Source organism: Pelobates fuscus, chromosome 3 (assembly GCF_036172605.1).
Source record: "Pelobates fuscus isolate aPelFus1 chromosome 3, aPelFus1.pri, whole genome shotgun sequence".
In the NCBI taxonomy this organism is placed as follows: domain Eukaryota; kingdom Metazoa; phylum Chordata; class Amphibia; order Anura; family Pelobatidae; genus Pelobates; species Pelobates fuscus.
In genome coordinates, this window is record NC_086319.1 from 319,352,944 (window position 1) to 319,372,637 (window position 19,694).

General features: G+C 37.4%; 1 protein-coding gene across 2 annotated transcripts in view; it reads left to right on the top strand.

The window, feature by feature from the left end:
• ZNF710 (zinc finger protein 710) overlaps window positions 1-18,964 on the top strand; it is a 43,635-nt gene extending 24,671 nt beyond the window's left edge. For both annotated transcript variants that reach the window (XM_063448918.1, XM_063448919.1), the window contains 4 exons: window positions 8,309-9,784; window positions 13,193-13,384; window positions 14,800-14,974; window positions 16,079-18,964. In XM_063448918.1, coding sequence (XP_063304988.1) covers window positions 8,327-9,784; window positions 13,193-13,384; window positions 14,800-14,974; window positions 16,079-16,233 — 1,980 coding nt within the window. In that variant the 5' untranslated portion in view covers window positions 8,309-8,326 and the 3' untranslated portion in view covers window positions 16,234-18,964. The remainder of the gene's footprint in view (window positions 1-8,308; window positions 9,785-13,192; window positions 13,385-14,799; window positions 14,975-16,078) is intronic.
• Window positions 18,965-19,694: the final 730 nt, after the last annotated feature.

Sequence of the window (19,694 nt, forward strand, 5' to 3'; positions counted from 1 at the left end):
AGTTTAGTGAATAACCCTGTGTGTATTTTAGTTGGGAAAAGTAACTTTGGCTAGTTTTCCACTAACAAACCAAAGTTTTTTTACAGCTGAGAGTCATTTTATATTAAATCACTTTCTACCACCTCTGCTGGGAAGCAGTGACACTAAACTCACATCAATCTGTGCAGCATTTGTGTGGTTATTTTAAAGGGACACTATAGGCACCTAGACCACTTTATCTCAAGTCTAGGTGCCATGTCCCCCGTTTTAACCCTGCTTCTGAAAAAACATTGCCGTTCAGTAGAATGGCAATATTTTCTTTGAAGGTTTTAAATGTCTCTAGTGGCTGTTGCTCAGACTGCCACTAGAGGTGCTTCTGATAGAGTAAAACTCTGCTTTTTTTTATCAGATGGTTTCACAGAGATATTCTGATTGGGGCAGCACAGAGTTTTGGTCGTGACACTTGGTCGTGACTGGGGACCTAAACGGCCACCAGGGCACTATAGCGTTACAAATAAACGTGTATTCCTAAAGCTATCGTGCTCCTTTAAGATCTGTTTTAGACTTGACATTTGAATTGTTCCAAGATTTAAATGTTCATGTTAATCTTTTTGAAACCCTCTGGCCTAAACAGAACACTGACCTAAAAATGCTATTTTTGTTTTGACTTATTGTTCAGGTCATTATCTCTTGTGTATTTTTTCAATGTTTTATTTTTAGGAGATATAACTGTTTTATTTTTATTGGGGGGAGGGGTCACCCTCTAAATAAGGAAACACATCTTGTGTTTATTACAGAAACCTAGTATGTAAATACATATTTAACTTGTTCCAATTCATTGCAAGCAGTGTTTTTAATTTTATAACTTATCCTGGCCATAAACGTGAGAAGGGCTACAAAAATTGCAGGGTAAAACTTACGAGGAAAGGTTAAAAGATCTTAACATAAATAGCTTGGAGGAAAGACAAGACAGGGGGGATATGATAGAAACATTTAAATACATAAAGGAAATTATCTATCACTTTACTTAGAGGGTAGTGGATGCATGGAATAGCCTTCCAGCTGCAGTGGTAGAGGTTAACACAGTGAGGAAGTTTAAATATCCATGGTATGGGCATAAGGCAAACCTAGCTATAAGATAAGGCCAGGGACTAATGAAAGTATTTAGAAAATTGGGCAGACTAGATGGGCCAAAGGTTCTTATCTGCCGTCACATTCTATGTTTCTATGTAGCACAGTAAAGGAGGAGAATATATTTAAAAGAAGAAAAACTACCACATCAAGAGGACATAGTCTTAAATTAGAGGGACAAAGGTTTAAAAATATTACTTTACTTAGAGGGTAAAGTTTAAAAGGTTTAATAATATTACTTTACTGAGAGGGTAGTGGATGCATGGAATAGCCTTCCAGCTGAAACGGTAGAGATTAACACAGTGAGGGAGTTTAAGCATGCGTGGGATAGGCCCAAGGCTATCCTAGCTATAAGATAAGGCCGGGGACTAATAAAAGTATTTTAAAAATTGGGCAGACTAGATGCCGTCACATTTTATGTTTCTATGTATATGGACATTGCACACACAGTGTCATTTTTTCTGAAAAGGGTTAAATGGTGAAGAAAGCAATTTTGGTGTACTTGCTGCTTCCAGTTCCTTCTTGTCCCAGCTAGGAGTTTTGTTGTAAGGACTGCCAGGACTGGTCTGAAGACTTTCACATGTTGAATAACATCCTCATAAGACTTTCTTTTTCAATTTGATCAAGGTTTATAACGCTCCAGATTAGTTTGCATATTTAACTAGTCCATACTTTAAAGTAGTATATATTCAAGCAGTCTGTCAAGCAGTCTGATTCAGTAAGTGAAGTCCTGCATTGTGCATTCTGTGTTTTTCTACAGGGTTCTGAAATAGCTCTACATGTGCTTTGTCCACCTAGTCACAGTGGTACGTTGCATTCAACAGTTGACATTGTTATATGGGGCGAGCTTTAGCCAACTGTCGCTTCACACTCACCCAGCTGCATCGCCACAGTGATAGTCACAACCGTCTGCTGCCGTTCACAGACAAGATAACAGTTAACATAGAATCACACAGATTGAAACATTGCAACATAATGTGCTATGTTTTTATTTCATTTTATATATTATTTTTTGTGTCCCTGTGATTTTCTTCTTTTATGTGACTGCAACAAAAAAATGGACCTGTATCTTTTGAGGAAAATTGATCTGTCCTAAAACATATAACATTGTCAGCCTGCTTGTTTTTAGTGCTGGTGTATTACAGAAGTTTATCCTCCCATAGCTCAAAAACATAATATTCAAAGTTACACACACATTCAGAATGAATCAAATTCAGGCATCATCTTGTACTTTATTTACACGGAGAAGTTATACGATAGTATTTTCTGCTTTTATTGAATCCTGATTTTCTATAACCCTAGAACAAGACATCCCTAATGTGGCGTACAGAACATTTAGTATATTTCCTATATTCATATAACATTATTCATTGATGAAGTTCTCTGCATCTATCTCATATTCTGATTTTTCCCAATTACCTATTGCAACCTCTACACATCATGGGTATTCACAAACCATCATTCAGTCACTGCCAGTCTACGTCTTTGTAATACTAAAATACTTTAAATTAAATTGCAGAGATTTTTGTATTGAAAACTAAATGCAATCTAAGCCTTAAAAATATTGACCAGTTTAATTTTCACATATATTTGCATATCTCTTCATGTGGCTATCAATGGTTCAGGTCAGTGTTATGATTGCTAGTGGCACTTGTGAATGAAGAAAGTGGGTTCTTAAACCAGTGATGCAGTAGAGTCGCCGTGACCTATTTAAATGTCATTTAAGCATTTTTTAAAAAAAAAAATACCAAAAGTACATCCTGCTGATGCTGTAGAGCACCGTAATACATTCCATACCATTTTATCCAATGAAAAGCGTTGTGTTTTTTGTTTTTTTTGGTAAAGCATTGAATACTATACAAATCTGTGCTATCTCTGGTGATATCACTATTTATTTTTCAGTTAAAAAAAAACAACATCCATTGACAGTGGAATCATCATGCGCTGCTGTAAACAGCCCAATTGTGCTTTGAGTGTGTGTTGATGTGTGTGGCTGTGTCTCTCTGCCATATCTGTCCCTTGTATCTGTCTGTATGTTAGTGTCCTGAGTAGACTCTATGTTGAGTGCACCATCTTTCTCTCACCTTGCATGTCTCATTCTTTGGGTTATATTGGCTAAATCTTTGTAACTCTCTTGTCAGTTTTCAAAAACTTGTAACTTAAAGACAATTTGTGTTGTTTATATCTTTACTTTATGTATCTTTCTTTTTGGTTTTATGTCTTACTCTTGATACCTATGTACAAACACACACGTGTTTTAATTACACCCTATCATGGAATTATTTCAGCACACTTTGCCTGACAACAGAATGATCAAAATGATGATAGATGTAAAGCACTAATAATGCTAATAATAATAACGTATCTTAAAATAACAAATGAAGCTGAACAGTCAGAAAAAAGCAGGCACCGCTGAGGAAGTAAAGGCAGGCAAAGTAAGTCTCAAGGCACGTACAAACAAGTCTTTTTAAAGAGATGTGGAGATCCATCAGCACTGCTACAGAATTTTAAAACCCAAACGATAGTGGTTTGTCTCAAATAAGAGGTGGGTAAGTGGACAGTGGGATTGTTTGCACTAAATGGAGAAATGGAGTAAACCTTGGAAGGACCCATTGTGGTTAATAGATCAGGGATTGGGGCACAGCCTTAGTTAATGCCATTTTTACATTATGTGTGAATATTTCCTGCATGCTCATACTGGCACTCACGGGTCTTTTGAGGAGGCCAAATACGACCTGCACTTTTGCTTTCTATTATGATAAAACTAGTGCTGAATAATCACCTAACAAAATGTGGCAACTTCTCTGAGGCAATATCTTCAGAAATGTTTTTTTCTCCTGGCATTTCTGTGTTGACTTCTGTCACCTAACAGGGAAGTTGTAGATGACAGTGTGTCCTTAAACCCCTGTACATTAGCTGTATCTGTCTTTAAGGACACCCATAAGATGTGTGGACCTCTGATATCCCCTGAGCTATGGGAGTATGGCTTCTCACTATGGTCATCTCCTCCCTCTTCTCTGAAAGCTCCGAGGCACTCCTTGACAGAGGGTTTCAATTGGTCAAAATTGGATGTCCTGCTAACACCTAAAGCAGGGGTACGCAACCATCGGCACCTCAGATATGGTGGACTAGGGCTACATCTCCCTTGATGCTTTGCCAACAGTATTCCTGTAAGAACATTATGGTAGATGTAGTCCAAAACATCTGGAGTGCCGAAGGTTGCCTACTCCTGACCCAGAGACTAGACTGTTTACCACTTCTAAGTGAGCCTTTCACTTTTTCCAAGTTTATTAGAATACGTACCATTCACTTGGCTAATGATAACTTCTAGACCACAGAACATACTTGCAAATTAGCATAAAGCTCAGTGTAGCTTTCCTTGTTAAATAGTTTGTTGTTGTCATTTTTTTTTTATCAATACTAAATCTTTCACAGAAGAACTGCAGTAAAATTACTATCTTCCTTCTCAGCTGCTAATGCATTCTGTGTCTAATGCTTGAAGGGTAACAAGTTCACTTACAAAAAATAGCATTATGGTGTTTCGATTTGCAGTGTCACGTTTATAATTTTGAATGTTTTCACTGATCTGGAATCAGAGCTTATTATCAAAAGTCCAAGGAGGTTAAATATAAAGAGCAATTCTGGAGCAAATCAAAAAAAAAAAAAAAATGTTGACTGCAACCATGGAAACCAGTAGAATATTGCTGCGGATTCCTACTCTTTTGTTTTGGACCTGATTAGCTCTTAATTTGTAAAGTCCCTACACAAACCATTCTTTTGCTCTGCATACACATAACAATTGACTGTATGATGGTCTTGCAACCTATCAATGTTGCTAATTAAAAACAAAAATCTTCTCTACTCCATAGACTAAAATTAACCATCTGATAAGACAATTACGTTTGGAATGATGGGAGTGGTTGGCCGTATATATACTACCATACTTCCCTATGCTGATTTTTACGGTTCTCCACACTCTTTACATTTCTCTCTCTATTTTAAATTCATTTTCTCATTGGTACGTTATCAAATTCACCTTCTATATCTTTTCCCTTTCTTTATTTTTCCTTATCTTTCTCAATGGTAGGCACTCTACAGGCTTAACCAAATGGAAGACTGCCTTGGCATCTGCTGCTCAGCCATTCCTTCATACGTTCATCATCATATTATAAAAATGTTGATGTATAACAAACTGTCTCGTGGCAAATGTAGTGCAAAGATTACAGCCGGAATAGAAAATAAGTCTCGTAAATTAACCACTGTCTGAAACATGCTTATACACTTAAATCATTTTTTTATATTTGTGAGACGGCAAACACATCATTGTAGTAAACCAACTCTCTGATTTAGCGTTGGAATGACAGGGTTAACAACAAAGCAAATCCCATTTCGTGGTTGCAGTGAAATCTGTTTTATTGTAATATAATCCTGGTATGGCAGCTAGTGCCGTGGAGGAAATGGAAATTAAATGAGGATGGGTCAGAGCAGTTTTTTTTCCCCCCACAGTGGCCGGTTCCCCTGCTGGCAATTTTTAGTGGTCATATAAAATGATTGTCCCAAGTCACTATTTGTTGCTGTGTTGACAGAATCTGAGTATCTTCCAAGTGAAGATCTGGAAAATTTAAAAGCTTATTCTTTTTTGTCTTTATGCCACGAAGTCAGTTGAAATGCACTGGGACATCAAAATAAAAATGCAGAGGAGTGATAAAAAAAAAAAAAAAATTGTCATAACTAACGAATTACCCAAGGGAGTTTTTCTGATCATCTAGAAGACTTCTAGCCAACACAGTGTCCATGAAAGGGAATATTCAGTCTGTCCAGTTCATTGAGTTGCCAGCTTTTCTTCTTCAAATCATCTAGATTAATCTAAGTGTTTGCATATTCCTTTGAATCCACATATCAGACCATTTTGCATCTCCCACATGATTCAAATTGGGTACTTTCACACGTTGTTTTTTAAAGTTTTTTTTATAATTTATTTTTTTTTTTACTTTGGGAAAGTCCGTTTAGTATGTTGCATAATTTCTTTGAATTTAAGTCTTCTTATAAGAAGTGTCACAGTATTCCAAAGTTCCTCTGGGTTTCAGACGTCCAAAGAACATCCTTCTGAGCCACTGGGATTAATAATTATCCAGAGATCATCTCGGGAACACATTATTCTTTCTCTGTAGATCCATTTTCCATTAAACCATTTATTTTCAATTGGAAAGCTTTAGCCGCTGTTGTCATGTAATTAAAGCAGCAGCCGATGTTGAAGACCTTTTTGAAATGCTTATTTTTCTCTGTTACTCTGAGTAAGTGGGTGCTTTCAGACCTGTAATGGGGTATTAGATACCCTGGGAGGTATACATTATTAGAGTTTTTATTTTTATTTTACAAAATTATCTCTAAAATAGCACTCTTAATTTACTTCTCTTGTAACTTTTTTTCTTAAACGTTTTAGATGTGCTTGGGAGTACTAGTCAGTTGAATGAGCACATATTAAAGTTTATGAGATTATACCAAGGTATACTAAACCAAGAACTGTAATCCATAGTAATCTCTTTTTCCAACTGCAGATATATAGTTTGTGTTTATTGTTTATTTGTATATAGTCTAACTACAAGCATTTATTTACCAGGCCTATGTTTAATTATTTACGTCAACAGGGGTGTATTTAAAGGTCATCCAATTCTGTGCGTGATATGTCTTGTGCCCCAATTACTTATATTTTTCCTTTACTTGCAGTAGGATCCCACAAAGATTTGACATTGTCAAGGCTTGCAACCCTGTCATTAGTAGGTCTGCTGCCCAGATGGAGGGAGATATACTTGTGTAATGTGTAACTTGGAGCATGAGACATGTGATATTGATTTGATCTTCTCTGGACTAAAGTTAAGCAAGAGAAAGTACAAGAGGAAAACATAATTGGAAATATTTGTAATTGAATGCAATAAAATTGTCCATAAATCAATGAAAAGCCTAATTGTGAGCGAAAATGACATATGAAAATGTGTTCTTAGCAGAACTGAATATGCTCAGTATGATGGAGCATCCACCTCAAAACGTCCATCCCCTAATACTCTCCCATCATGCTGGCTTACCCTTCCAACTTAGCACTTAGAATTTAGCTTCTAGTACCATTCTTGAGTTGTTCACATGGGTTTAAATACCCCATACCCTCTGAGGATATTTTTTGTCTAGAACACCACCTGTTCTTTGAATTTTACAGGCATAAACAGGTCCAAAGCAGTTATCTAACTTCCCTGAGAAGATCTTCAGATGTTGCACCTTCTTATTATTCAGATTTGGGGCTCACCAAGAAATAACCTGCAATGAACTTACCTATCTCTGACTCTACAGTTACTCTTATTTGTGTCTCTTTATCCTACTTAAACATTGATTACATACTTGTCTCTGCCATTTGCTTAGTGTCCCATGCTTTATCTGTAGTCTCTCTTGTCTTCCTCCATTTTTATAGTGCTCTCGTCTTTTATTTCTCCGGGTTCTTTTCTTATTAAAATCTATTTCTCCTAGTACTTTTTCGATCCACAGCTATAAATATATCTCTAGATCATATTGCTATAATAACGCTTATTACATGGTTAACCAGGTGGCAAAAAGGATGGTCAGACAAGTTTCTATTGCAAATTAGCTTATTTTCCAGGTTGGCTGTTTTGCCTCGAGTTCTGCAAATTTAGGTTTCAATTAACCGCTATTTGCTGTCACGTGAATATACCCCATGCAATAGTGTGTCATATCACAATGTAAGCACTACATTTATCGTAAGCTGTTTGTTACTACTTTCCTAAGGCACAATCTCCCAACTTTGGTGGTATCAAGATGATTGTAAAATTTGTAAAAAGCAGGATTTGTCTTTGTTGTTTTTTTTTTTTTTGAGCTGCAGTCGTTTTCCGTTTTGTGCACTGAAAAATAGAAACATATGCATGATCAGATTACTTTTAGTTTTTCGGCTCAGGGTTCTGGAAGACATGGTTGCTCTCATACCCAGTGGAGCGTTAGTTAAATGTATTAGATCTGTGAAAATATGCAGATCAGCATTAACATTAGGTTTGCATTGCATACTGTACATTTCAAGCTAAACATTTTTTTTTTCTATAATTACTGAAAAAGGTAAATCATGATATAACATTGTCAATAATCTGGAGAATTGACATCATTATTAATAGAAATGCACATTGTATGTTGTGTTTTTCAGGGAATCTCGAACAGCTTGATGTTATGTAAGATGGAACGCTTTACAGATTTTGGTACTCAGACGGATGCAGTGGTAGTGCTTTCACTAGCACAGGCAGCTGTTTTAGGACTGGTGTCTGAAAATGAACTGTTTGGTGCCACAATTAGCCCCAGCGGCTTTTTCCCTACATCCAGGAGTGAGTTTTCAGATAAAGGACCCATTGAAGCCCAACAGCCAGAGGAAGACTCCTACCTAAATTCAGGTGGAAAGGTTGCAGCCGAACCACAAGAAGATGAGGGGTTAGATTCAGAAAAACATACGCGGAGGAAGAAGAGGCAGCCTGTAAGAGTTGTGCCGAAAATTAAATATGAGAAAACTGAAGAGGAAGAAGAGATCTTCAAAGTCACTGTAGAAGGAAATAGTGAAGAACAGCATCTGCCACGAAACCTTGCATTGGAATCTCCAGAGCTGGCTTGTGAGAATTCTGTGCAAAACAGTAATGTAAAAATGATAGACCTCAGCACTTTTCGTAGGAGGCCTCGGAGACCTCGCCACTTGCGGGAGAGGCAACATCACGAGGTTGATGCAGATTACAGACACATTTTACAGCACCCAATGCAGAATCCATACCCTCTCCCACCTGTTCCAATGATCCAAGGGAACACTGGTTTGGAGAACTTTCAGAGACAATGTAGTTTTGTCCCAAATATGATGCCATCTGGTGACACTAGAGCCCCTAATGTAGAATCCCCAAAGAGAGAGGAAAATGGCCAAAACTATGCTTGGCAAGATCCAAATGAGTTTGAAACCGATTCAGCAGAATCTATTGAACGCAACAAAAAGGCTCAGTTGGACCGTTTGGACATTAATGTTCAGATTGACGATTCTTACCTTGTGGAAGCTGGAGACCATCAGAAACGTTGGCAGTGCCGCATGTGTGAGAAGTCTTACACCTCTAAATACAACCTGGTAACACACATCTTGGGACACAGTGGAATCAAACCTCACTCTTGCCCACACTGCAACAAGCTTTTTAAACAGCCAAGCCATTTACAAACACATCTTCTTACTCACCAAGGAACTAGACCACACAAGTGCGAAGTGTGCAACAAGGCGTTCACACAGACTAGTCACCTAAAAAGGCACATGTTACTTCACACTGATATCAAGCCCTACAGCTGCCGCTTCTGTGGTCGTGGCTTTGCTTATCCCAGTGAGCTCAAAGCCCATGAAGTGAAACATGAAAATGGACGGTGCCATGTTTGTGTGGAATGTGGCCTGGACTTTGCCACCCTTACACAACTGAAACGACACATTTCATCACATCAAGGTCCTACTCTGTACCAATGCATGGAGTGCAGCAAGTCCTTTCACTACCGCAGCCAGTTGCAGAATCATATGCTGAAGCACCAGAATGTTCGACCATTTGTCTGTAAAGAATGTGGCATGGAGTTTAGCCAGATTCACCACCTAAAGCAGCACTCACTTACACACAAGGTAGATTTGAATTGTGCGGATAACTACCCCCAATGTCACAATAGCAGGGTTGTTCTCTAAAGTGAAAATTCAAAGTTAATTCTATGCAAATTTCAAATTTAAAGTGACACTCTACTGCCCAAATACAAAAATATAAACCACTGTAGCATATATGCCCCCCAATAAAAAAATGCATCCTTTTAATAGGGGATATATATAACTTGCAAAAGTTGCAGGTCTCTTTCTGTGGCTGTCCAATCACAGTCTTCCCAATGCAACTTAATAAGAAGTCTTTACAGGCACTATGACCAATTACCTTGCCTCTCGCGTTTTAGGTCAAAATAGGAAGGAAAAGGACCAGTTGGATGATTGACAGCCTAGGGTGTAACAAGGTTAATGTATAAAAGTGTTAATTTTTTTTTAAATTTAAATCTGCAATTTATTTTAAATGAAAAAGAGGATATACTCTTCTCACAAAAACACATTGGCAAATGAAGGTATTTTTAGGGTCAGGCTAGTGAAACCGGCTATTTTGACCTTAAATATGAAATTCACTTTGAATTCTCACTTTAGTCTATAAACTGTACGTCTTTTTCTACCTCAAAACATTTTAATTGCTGTTTGGGAATAAATGTCCAAAGAATAATAAACATTTGCATACACATTAGACCAGAATAATTATATTAATTATATTTAAATAAAGGATACATTAACATCAGTAAATTACTTCTAGTGTTCATAGCAAACTGTCACAATAGCCCATAAAGATATCCCTGTACTGACCCGTACTCTCCAGTGATGGGGAACTCAGAAAAATTTATATTTCTAAAAGCACGAGATTGAATCTGGTGGAGCATAGCGTAGTCATTTGACTTTTAGCATCGTGTTCTAGAATAGCATATTTTCATTTAGAAATCTCTCCCTCTCGGGTTTGTTCACTAAATATTGAATATAAATTAAAACAGAATTGCAAATTTTAGGAAAACATTTATTTGGCGAACATTTTGAGAAAAAGTTGTTAACATTAATCTAAACTAAATTTCCTATACTTTTTAAGTGAGAAATTGTGTATTGTAGTGCCCATTAGTGAAAATGCCTATATTTAGAAATATTGCTTTATCTGATGATCTGCATTTTAAAAATGTGTTCATTTATTGATGAGCTTGCAAGAGTCATAATTTACCTTTTTATGTGAGGGCGTACTATTCTCCATAAGTGGTGGAGCAAATTAAACAAACTTTACTGGCCAATGTGGCCATCGAATGTGCTTGTGCTGTTTAGTAAGATGTGATTTCATAGACTTTCAGAGAGCACTTTAAATAAGGCTTCTCTCAAAGCCCATGGGGTCAGCAATAACGTCCGGACAATGTTCCATGTTGGCTAATTCTTCACCACATCTTAAATAGACAAACAAAAATAAAGCATTATACTTCAAGCACTATAACCACTACAGCCTGCTGTGGTGAACTGAGATTGGCATGTTGTGTATTATTGTATTTTGTTTAATGTATTTTGTTCTATTTTCCTTTAACATAATAAGGAATAAGAGAATGTAGGCAACTTATTTCCATTGAAGATGTTGAGTGTAGTTCTTCTAGTTTTCACAAAGCAGGTTAATTTGGGAGGTACCAGCTTTGCAGGTCCTGCCTCCCCAGTCAGTACCATGGACAGGGCTCAAATATTAAAACCCGGTGCTGTTGGCTAGGGCAGGGGGAAAATTGACATTTTGTTCTCATGGAAACTCTTGTGCATAATTACCTATATGAAGGGAGGATATCCTCTAGATATAATGTGTATCCCATTACACCTCAAGTACAAAATACCCACCTGCCCAGTGGTCTGAAAAAGTACCACCCTAAGATGAAAAAAATGGAATTTTTTTTTTACAAAAATGGAAAAGTCCTGGAATTTCACATTGGGAGACATGATTAAACCTATATCATACAGGAACCTTGGCTGGATGAGCTATCAAATCACATGACTCTTTTCTTCTAATGTAATGCATTTCAGATTGCATTGCTGCCTGTGAAAAATTACAAGGGACTTGGTTATTGGCTGCTTCATCAAGCCAACCATACTATCTCCCATGTGATAATGCTTGTTTTATGCACCAATTTCTCCAAGATGGAATGAGCCATTTTTTTAGATTAGCCTTTTTCTTTTTTTTAAAAAAAAAAGATTATTTTTGCAATAATTTCCATTCAGCTCTATTCTTAGTTTTTAGCAGTAGCACCCGGCATTGTTCACTAACCCTTTCTATACAGCTCTGTGTGTGAGCATGCGGCTAATTGTTTTTTTTCATATGCTCAGAAACAAAAGCCTGATGAATCATTGGGTGATAAAGATACAGTTACACGAGCATTAACCACTGGGCTACCCCACAGCTCATTAATGCAGCTTTATGTAGTTGTAAAATGTGTCAAGATAAAATCTGAAGAAAAACACTCTGTAATTATTATTATTATAATCATCGCCATTTGTATAGCGCCAACAGATTCCGTAGCGCTTTACAATATTATGAGAGGGGGGATTTAACTATATATAGGGCAATTACCAGAAAACTTACAGGAACGATAGGTTGAAGAGGGCCCTGCTCAAACGAGCTTACAGTCTATAGTAATATAATAAAGATAATGATAATCTAGTTAAATAATGTTTAAATGAACAATTTTTAACTCCATAGCATATAATACATTTTGAACTACATGCTGCTCTTGTAATAGTTTACACAAATGATTGATTAATTTCCAAATTAGTGTCTATTAAATCAAATTGATTACTTAGTTATACAGTATAATATATACCGCTCTTTTAGTCACAACTCTTTGCTGAATATCAAATATATATTTTGACTTTTTAAATATATATTTTTTTAATATTGTACACTGGCCTCTAATAAAATCTTTTATTAGCCTAGTGAGGTAGAGCATCCTGGAGCGCTCTAGCTCCCCCCAGTGTCTTATTTGTAAATTGCATATTCACTATTATATTTTCAGTTTTTTTTCTTGGTTTGGCTTAATTATTTTTTTTGAGCCTATATTTTATCTAGGTTAGGACTGGGCAAACCGTAAACCCCCAGATGTAAAACTGCAGCTTCCATGATGCTTTGACACTTTACAGGCTCACAAAGCATCATGGCATTTGAAGCTCTAGAACATCTGATTATCTACTGTTTGCCTAGCCATGATCTAGACCGGGGTGCCCAATAGGTAGATCATAGGCTACAGCTTCCATGATGCTTTGCCATTATAAAGGCATTCCAAAGACATACAAAGTCTCATGGGAGTTGTAGTTCTAAAACATCTGTGGATCTACCTTTTGGGCACCTTTTATCTAGACCGAAGAGTGTTGTTTATTTTTCAATTGTACTGAGTATTCTTTAACCCTTACTCATGTTGTTTGTTTTTTTTCCTTTCTTGACTCTTCCAGGGAGTAAAAGAGTTTAAGTGTGAGGTATGTGGGCGGGAGTTCACCCTGCATGCCAACATGAAGCGTCATATGCTGATCCATGCCAGTGTCCGTCCATTCCAGTGCCATATCTGCTTTAAGACGTTTGTGCAGAAGCAAACACTGAAGACCCATATGATAGTCCACTCCCCTGTCAAGCCTTTCAAATGCAAGGTACAAGCCAGACTACCTCCCCTCGCTGGGTGCAGAGCCAAAATTGGCACCCGCCGACAAGCCAATAATTTATTTCTGAAGCATATTTAGTTAATATACATTTCGTATGCATTCTTATACTTGGAGATTTATTCACTAAACAATGACTGATCTCGTGTCCCAAATTTAGATAATTTAGAAAATGTCAGATCAACACAGCTTACTGTTTGGTTAATAAAACCTTTGCAGTTTGAGGCAACATGGCATCCAAACAGGGTCTGCATTGCCATAAGGCAGCACAGGGGGCCGCTTTAGTGGGTAACACCAAGGGGGGGGGGGGGTTAAATCTGCTTCCCCAGACACATGAAACTCAGTCTGCCCTATGTTGCATGCAAGGAGGGGGTGCTCAAAAATCCCTGCACCAATCCTGCATCCCGTGCATCTCCACTGGACAGAGTACTGTGTCCTATTCTCTAAGTGTACAATTATATTTCTGTTCCAAGTGTCTGTTCATATTTGTCTTTTTAAAGCTATATTATATGTTGGACCAAAATAGTCCCTTTTTTGTCTTGTGTGAGGAAAGAGGATGTAGGATGTTAAAAATGTTAAGGGATTTTTCACTAAATGTCTTTTCTATCTTGGCTGTTTTGGCATAAATCTTCACGTTTCAATTTAATTAATTGTTTATTGGATAAATGACCTGCACAGTCGTAAATTCTTGTCCTTGCTCAGCAACACCCTCCAGTTTTTACTTGTTCCACTATAATAAAGCAGCATTATATATTCAGCCTATGTTAACATTGGAGGTTCTATCAGTGCCATAGTGCATATACCTTTAGCATGTAAAGATTCCATCTCAACATTCCATTCTATCTAGGCCACGTTCCATCACATAAAACCAACTTATACATAGTTACAGATAACCATTAATCTCCCACTGTGTTGCTTTATCTTACCATGCTAGTGGAGGGGATGGGACGTATTAAACTGTTATGCATAGTGCCAGCAAGTAGACCGTCATCTGTTTTCTCCTTATCTTTGACCAACATTTAGCAGGCCTACTGGGCATTAGCATCCTGTTAACTCATGATGGAAATGTGGGATTCATAGTTCAGCCATAGCTCATACACTGGTAAAGAGCTACTGTTTTCAGACTTGTGTAGAACTTGTGTAGTGCAATAGGAAACTCGGTAGTGTGTCTGACCCATGGATAGCATGAGTATGAACTCTCCAAATTGTGACACCCTAGTGCAGCAGTGGCTAAATGTCAGTACTGTACTTGTGGATATATCCCATGATTCCTATCCAGCCAAGTGGGGGCAATGTTACTGTTGTTGCCTTAGTGTATGTCTCCTCGTTTCATGATCATGCTGTGTTCTCATTTGTGCCTTTCTACAACCTTCTAAATTAGAATGTTTGTTTATATTTTCTTTAAGGTTTGTGGAAAATCGTTTAACCGAATGTACAATCTCCTCGGCCACATGCACCTTCATGCTGGGTACAAGCCCTTTAAGTGTCCCTACTGCTCCAGCAAGTTCAACCTAAAAGGCAACCTCAGCCGACACATGAAAGTCAAGCATGGTGTCATGGACACCAGTCTAGACAGTCAAGGTATGGAACCAAAGACTATGGAACACCATGATAAAAATTATGCAATTAATGTAATAGTTCAGCACTTGTAAAGCTCTGCACTAAACTAAACCCTCCAGTGCAGGGAGTCACTCATTGGCTGATGCTCTCAGCCAGTGATCCAACACTACACTGCTTGGCTTAGCTCTAAAGTCACATACCCCAGGTAAGTTGGTAAACCTTAAATGGTTTGATTAACTACCCTGACAGGGCACGATGGCACTCCTGGTTCTTCTGAACTGTTCCTTTAAAGTAGATATACTTGGACTGTTTTTTTTTACAGTGAGCCTGTTGTAGTTCTCTCTTTGTTTTGTCTTTCACAACAGAGACGTTTTATTCACTTCAAAAGAACTTTTCATGCAATATAAGTCCTAAGTAATTTGATACAGCCCTCCTATAGCTTTCTATGAGAAAGCTTGTTCTGTAGTTTCCATGGTAAATCTCCCGATTTAAAAAAAAAAAAAATAGCTATTCATAAATTAAAGCAAAAATATTAGAAGCCATAAAATTGAAATCTAGTTCGGACTTCTGAACATTATATGCCATAAATCCCTAAACCCCTGCTTCACAGCACACTCATTAAAAACATTAGGAGGATGAGGGACAATTTGCTGGGATTCGCTGTGTTTGACGGGCCCATCAAGTTTTATATGTTCTATAATTATTTAGATTAAAAATATACTATAATGGATCTATGGAGCTTTGAATCTACTCTCATTCCAACTAGCCTTTTGATGAAAATTCCCTCCATTTATACATTTTAAAACCGTGTTATTTACAAGCTTATGCACTATAAAATACATAGAAAATGTATGGAATCACTGTAGAAAAGATTTATAAAGATGTAACGCAAAGTTGTATTGAAGAAGGTCTAGTGATTGTATTTCCGGTTTTACAGCCTGGTGTTCTGAAACTGATCTTGTTTATGTACAAACATCATTAGAGTGTGCATGGTTCTGCATACTTTTGTTAGTATTGTTCATACAATTGGAGTTTGTGGGACTTTCCAGGAATCCATTGCACCTCAAATGGGCAGAGTGTGGTCACTAATATTTTATTGATTTCTTGTTTTATGTATCACTTTAGATCCAATGATGGATCTTCCAGACCCAGATACCAATGACATGGATGGCCAACAAGAGATGGAGGACTATGAGGAGAATTCATATGGCTACAGGGAAGAAGAAAATGTGGCACGTGACCAGACTATGAAGGAAATGGTCTATTATAATGTCTTGTAGTCAAACAAAGAGAAGCCCAAATGTCATGAAAGTACTCGTTTTGTATCCTTTCACTGTTAAGAAAGGACTTAGGGCTCGACCTCTGTGAGAAGAGAGCCCTGTATTTGTCACTTGTGACCTTACCTCCTAGAGAATTGTCATTGAGATACCAGAGAAGACTTTTTGGGATGCTGGTGCATTTGCCCACTCCACACAGGAGTTTATGAAGAAGGATTTTGACTCAGGAGTATTGTCTTATTTTTTTCTAGGCTGTGAGTCACCTCTTTGCCTTGACTTACACAATCTTGAACTGTAGAATGATCGTGGCCCTTGTAAGGGTCCTGCACAGACATTTTTATTTTTTTTTGTAGTTGGAGCACTGGTGTTTTGAACTGCTTGCTTTTTTTTCGTTTTTTTTTGTGTGCGTGTGTTCTATATGTGTTCTTTCAGTTTTTCTAGACGTATGGCACAGCGGCCTGAATGCTACCTACCAAGATACTCGGCTACAGTGTAGTTACCCACACTGTTTATTTGACGTTCGGAATTTGTTGTCTTACACTGAAGGGGATATTCGGGGTTTGACTGTAACAGATACAGAATGTGAATCAATACCAGTTTTCCTCCAGGGCAACCATGTTGTTCAGCCAGTGGAAGAATGTTTTCAATGTCCTGCTTGTCAAACTTCAGACACTAATCGTCATGGCCTCTAGGTGGAAGGGTAATACTGTGTAGCAGTATATTATTGACCAGGTTCCTACTTGTCTCATCAAGGAAGGAGCCGGGCTGTGAAAGACAAGTTTTAATCATTCAGGAAGGGAAGAACAACATGTTAGTATTAGTTGCAGCATTGCAAACTGCCTTCTACCTCTTTGCCCTCTACTGTAACAAGTTTGTTGATGTTTTATACCCTATTTCACTTTCTACACTTCAGGTTATCAATTGAACAGATCTGTGTTCATAGTGTAGATAGTATAATTTACACAAAGGCTTTAAGGAAAAACATATTATACTTACAATGTGTATTTTCCCTATAATTAAATATAAGCAACTGTAAATTTAACACCTAATTATGGAAAGCAGGGCTGCCCAAAAGGTAGATCCCCAGATGTTTTACAGCTTCCATGATGCTTTGCCCTTCTAAAGGCATTCTAGGCATTCTAAATGCATGCAAAGCATCATGGGAGTTATAGTTCTACAACATCTGGGGATCTACCTTCTGGGCACCCCTGATCTAAATAAACGTTTGCTAGGGTTACATTGCTCCATCATTGTAACTGTTTAAAAAACCTAGCACCAGGTGGGAATGTTGGATCTATTGGACAGATTTACGACCACATCCCTAATATTTAAAGCAGACCTGTCACTTTCATGCTGCACAGGCCCACGTATTTTTACGGCTTATGTCTACAGGTGGCATTATGTTGTTTTGGACACAGAAGTTGCTGCATACGTGTTTTATTTACTTATGTTGTATTACTCATCCTAGTAACTGCTTCAGTAGCTTTTGCTGGTGGGATGGGATGATGAACTGTTACATATAGAGACGTTATTGTTCTCCTTTAAAGTTATCCCAGTTACTAACATCCTATACAAATGTCAATTGATGGAGATATGACAGGGTGATCTAATGTTAACGCTCTAATGAGACCACAAACTCTTTCACAGCACCCATCCTTTTCACTTATTTTCTTTCCAAGAACTATGTAGCCAAAACTACTCAAAAATACATTTAAAAAAGAAACCCTGGAAACCTCATTTATGTGTGACCACTATAAGTCAGGGAGATTGGAAAGATGTTCATGTCCGTTAGCAGGAAACAAATACTAGTGATTCAATCCATAAAACTGATCTACAATGGTCTGTGTTCTGTGTTTTAACACCAGCACAGCAGACATATTTTTATTTTTATTGTTCAAGTGAATGTCTTTCTCTGACTGATGAAATCTGTCTGTTTAGTTCTACTAAATCTTGCACATTATATAAGCTAAAAGCACCAACCAATCTGAGTGATCTAAGCACAGGGTTTAGCTGCACTTACCCCCCATTTGCACCCAAATCACACTCCATATTACAAATTTGGTGTTTAAGTATTTAACAGCACCAACAATTAATCAACAGGAAAAGTGTGCAGGCGTATGTAATTATATAGAATTTCTTAATCTGCTGTAGGACAATTAACGGGAAGTGTAGGGCACAAAATAAACTGTGGGATCAATAAGGGAAACCTATTGATTCTAAAAGTGGTTACAAAGTGTAGATGGAAAGAGTGGATTGAAAGAACGAACACCTGAAATATGTTTGAAAGAATAAAGTATAATTTTACATTAGGCATTCAGTGGCCAGCACAACATTTAATAGAGCATTCCAGTACTCCAGCAATACCTCTGCCTGGTAACTTTCTATCCAATGCAGCAATATGCCATCCATATGCAGTGGGATTTACAAGTGATTCTTTGTCCACTAAACTCACAAAGATCACTGTGTTGGTTATGTTGTAAAAGTGGAGCAGTAATCATAGAAACCAATGGAATGTTCCTTTCGATTGCTCACACACTTTCATTTGCCCCTACCCATTGTGCACAACCATTTAAGCCAAGTATACCATGCCAGGTTTCATAGAAATATACAGTATAAGTTTATTTGTTTTATGTTAGCTTTTCCATTTTGTTATGTTATTTTGGGTCATCTCACTGTTGCGAAAGATTAAGGGAATACAAAAAAAAAGGCACTTTGTCTAAGTTTGGTGTTAAAGTAGAAAACAAAAGAAATGTAAATGTTTGTTCCAAACACACTCAAACTACACAACACCAAAGACAGATCATATAAAGCCAACAAAAAATAGCTTTGTACCCCAGCACAAACTTGGAAATCGTACAGAAAAAGCACATTTAAAATGTTGCATTGTACCTATTGTGAGCGCTTAGAGAATGGGAGAGACACACACAACACAAAAACAAAACAAACAAAAAAACACTTCCCTTAAGGGGATAATATAGCATGTAGTTTTGACTTACAGTTTTCACTTATCAGTTTGTTTCAGAATCTTTGTTTATGAGCCACACTCTCTCAACCACTACCTGAGCAAGGAGATGTTAAAATAGTACAGCTTTGTCAGTAATATCATTGGCCCAGGATTTAGAGATTAAAGAGGTGTATTGAACCATTGACTGATCCTAAGTGTCTATTCAACAGCAAGTTTAATCCAAAGAAGCTGAATTTTTTATTTTTGTTTTCTTTCCTCCACCTCTGCCTTCTTAGATGATATTATTAAAAGTCTACTGTTATCTCACAACTTGTTATTTTGAAGACTGACCTTCATAATATGTGTAATTGAGAATGCCCCTTACCATGTTTGCGAAAACTTGTACTGAGGAACAGTGGTGTGGCTGAGACTCATTGAATTGAACGAATATCTCTGCTCCAAATAATGCACTAAGGTACTTTGTTATTACAGCTGATATGACCTAAGTTTACAGCAGCAT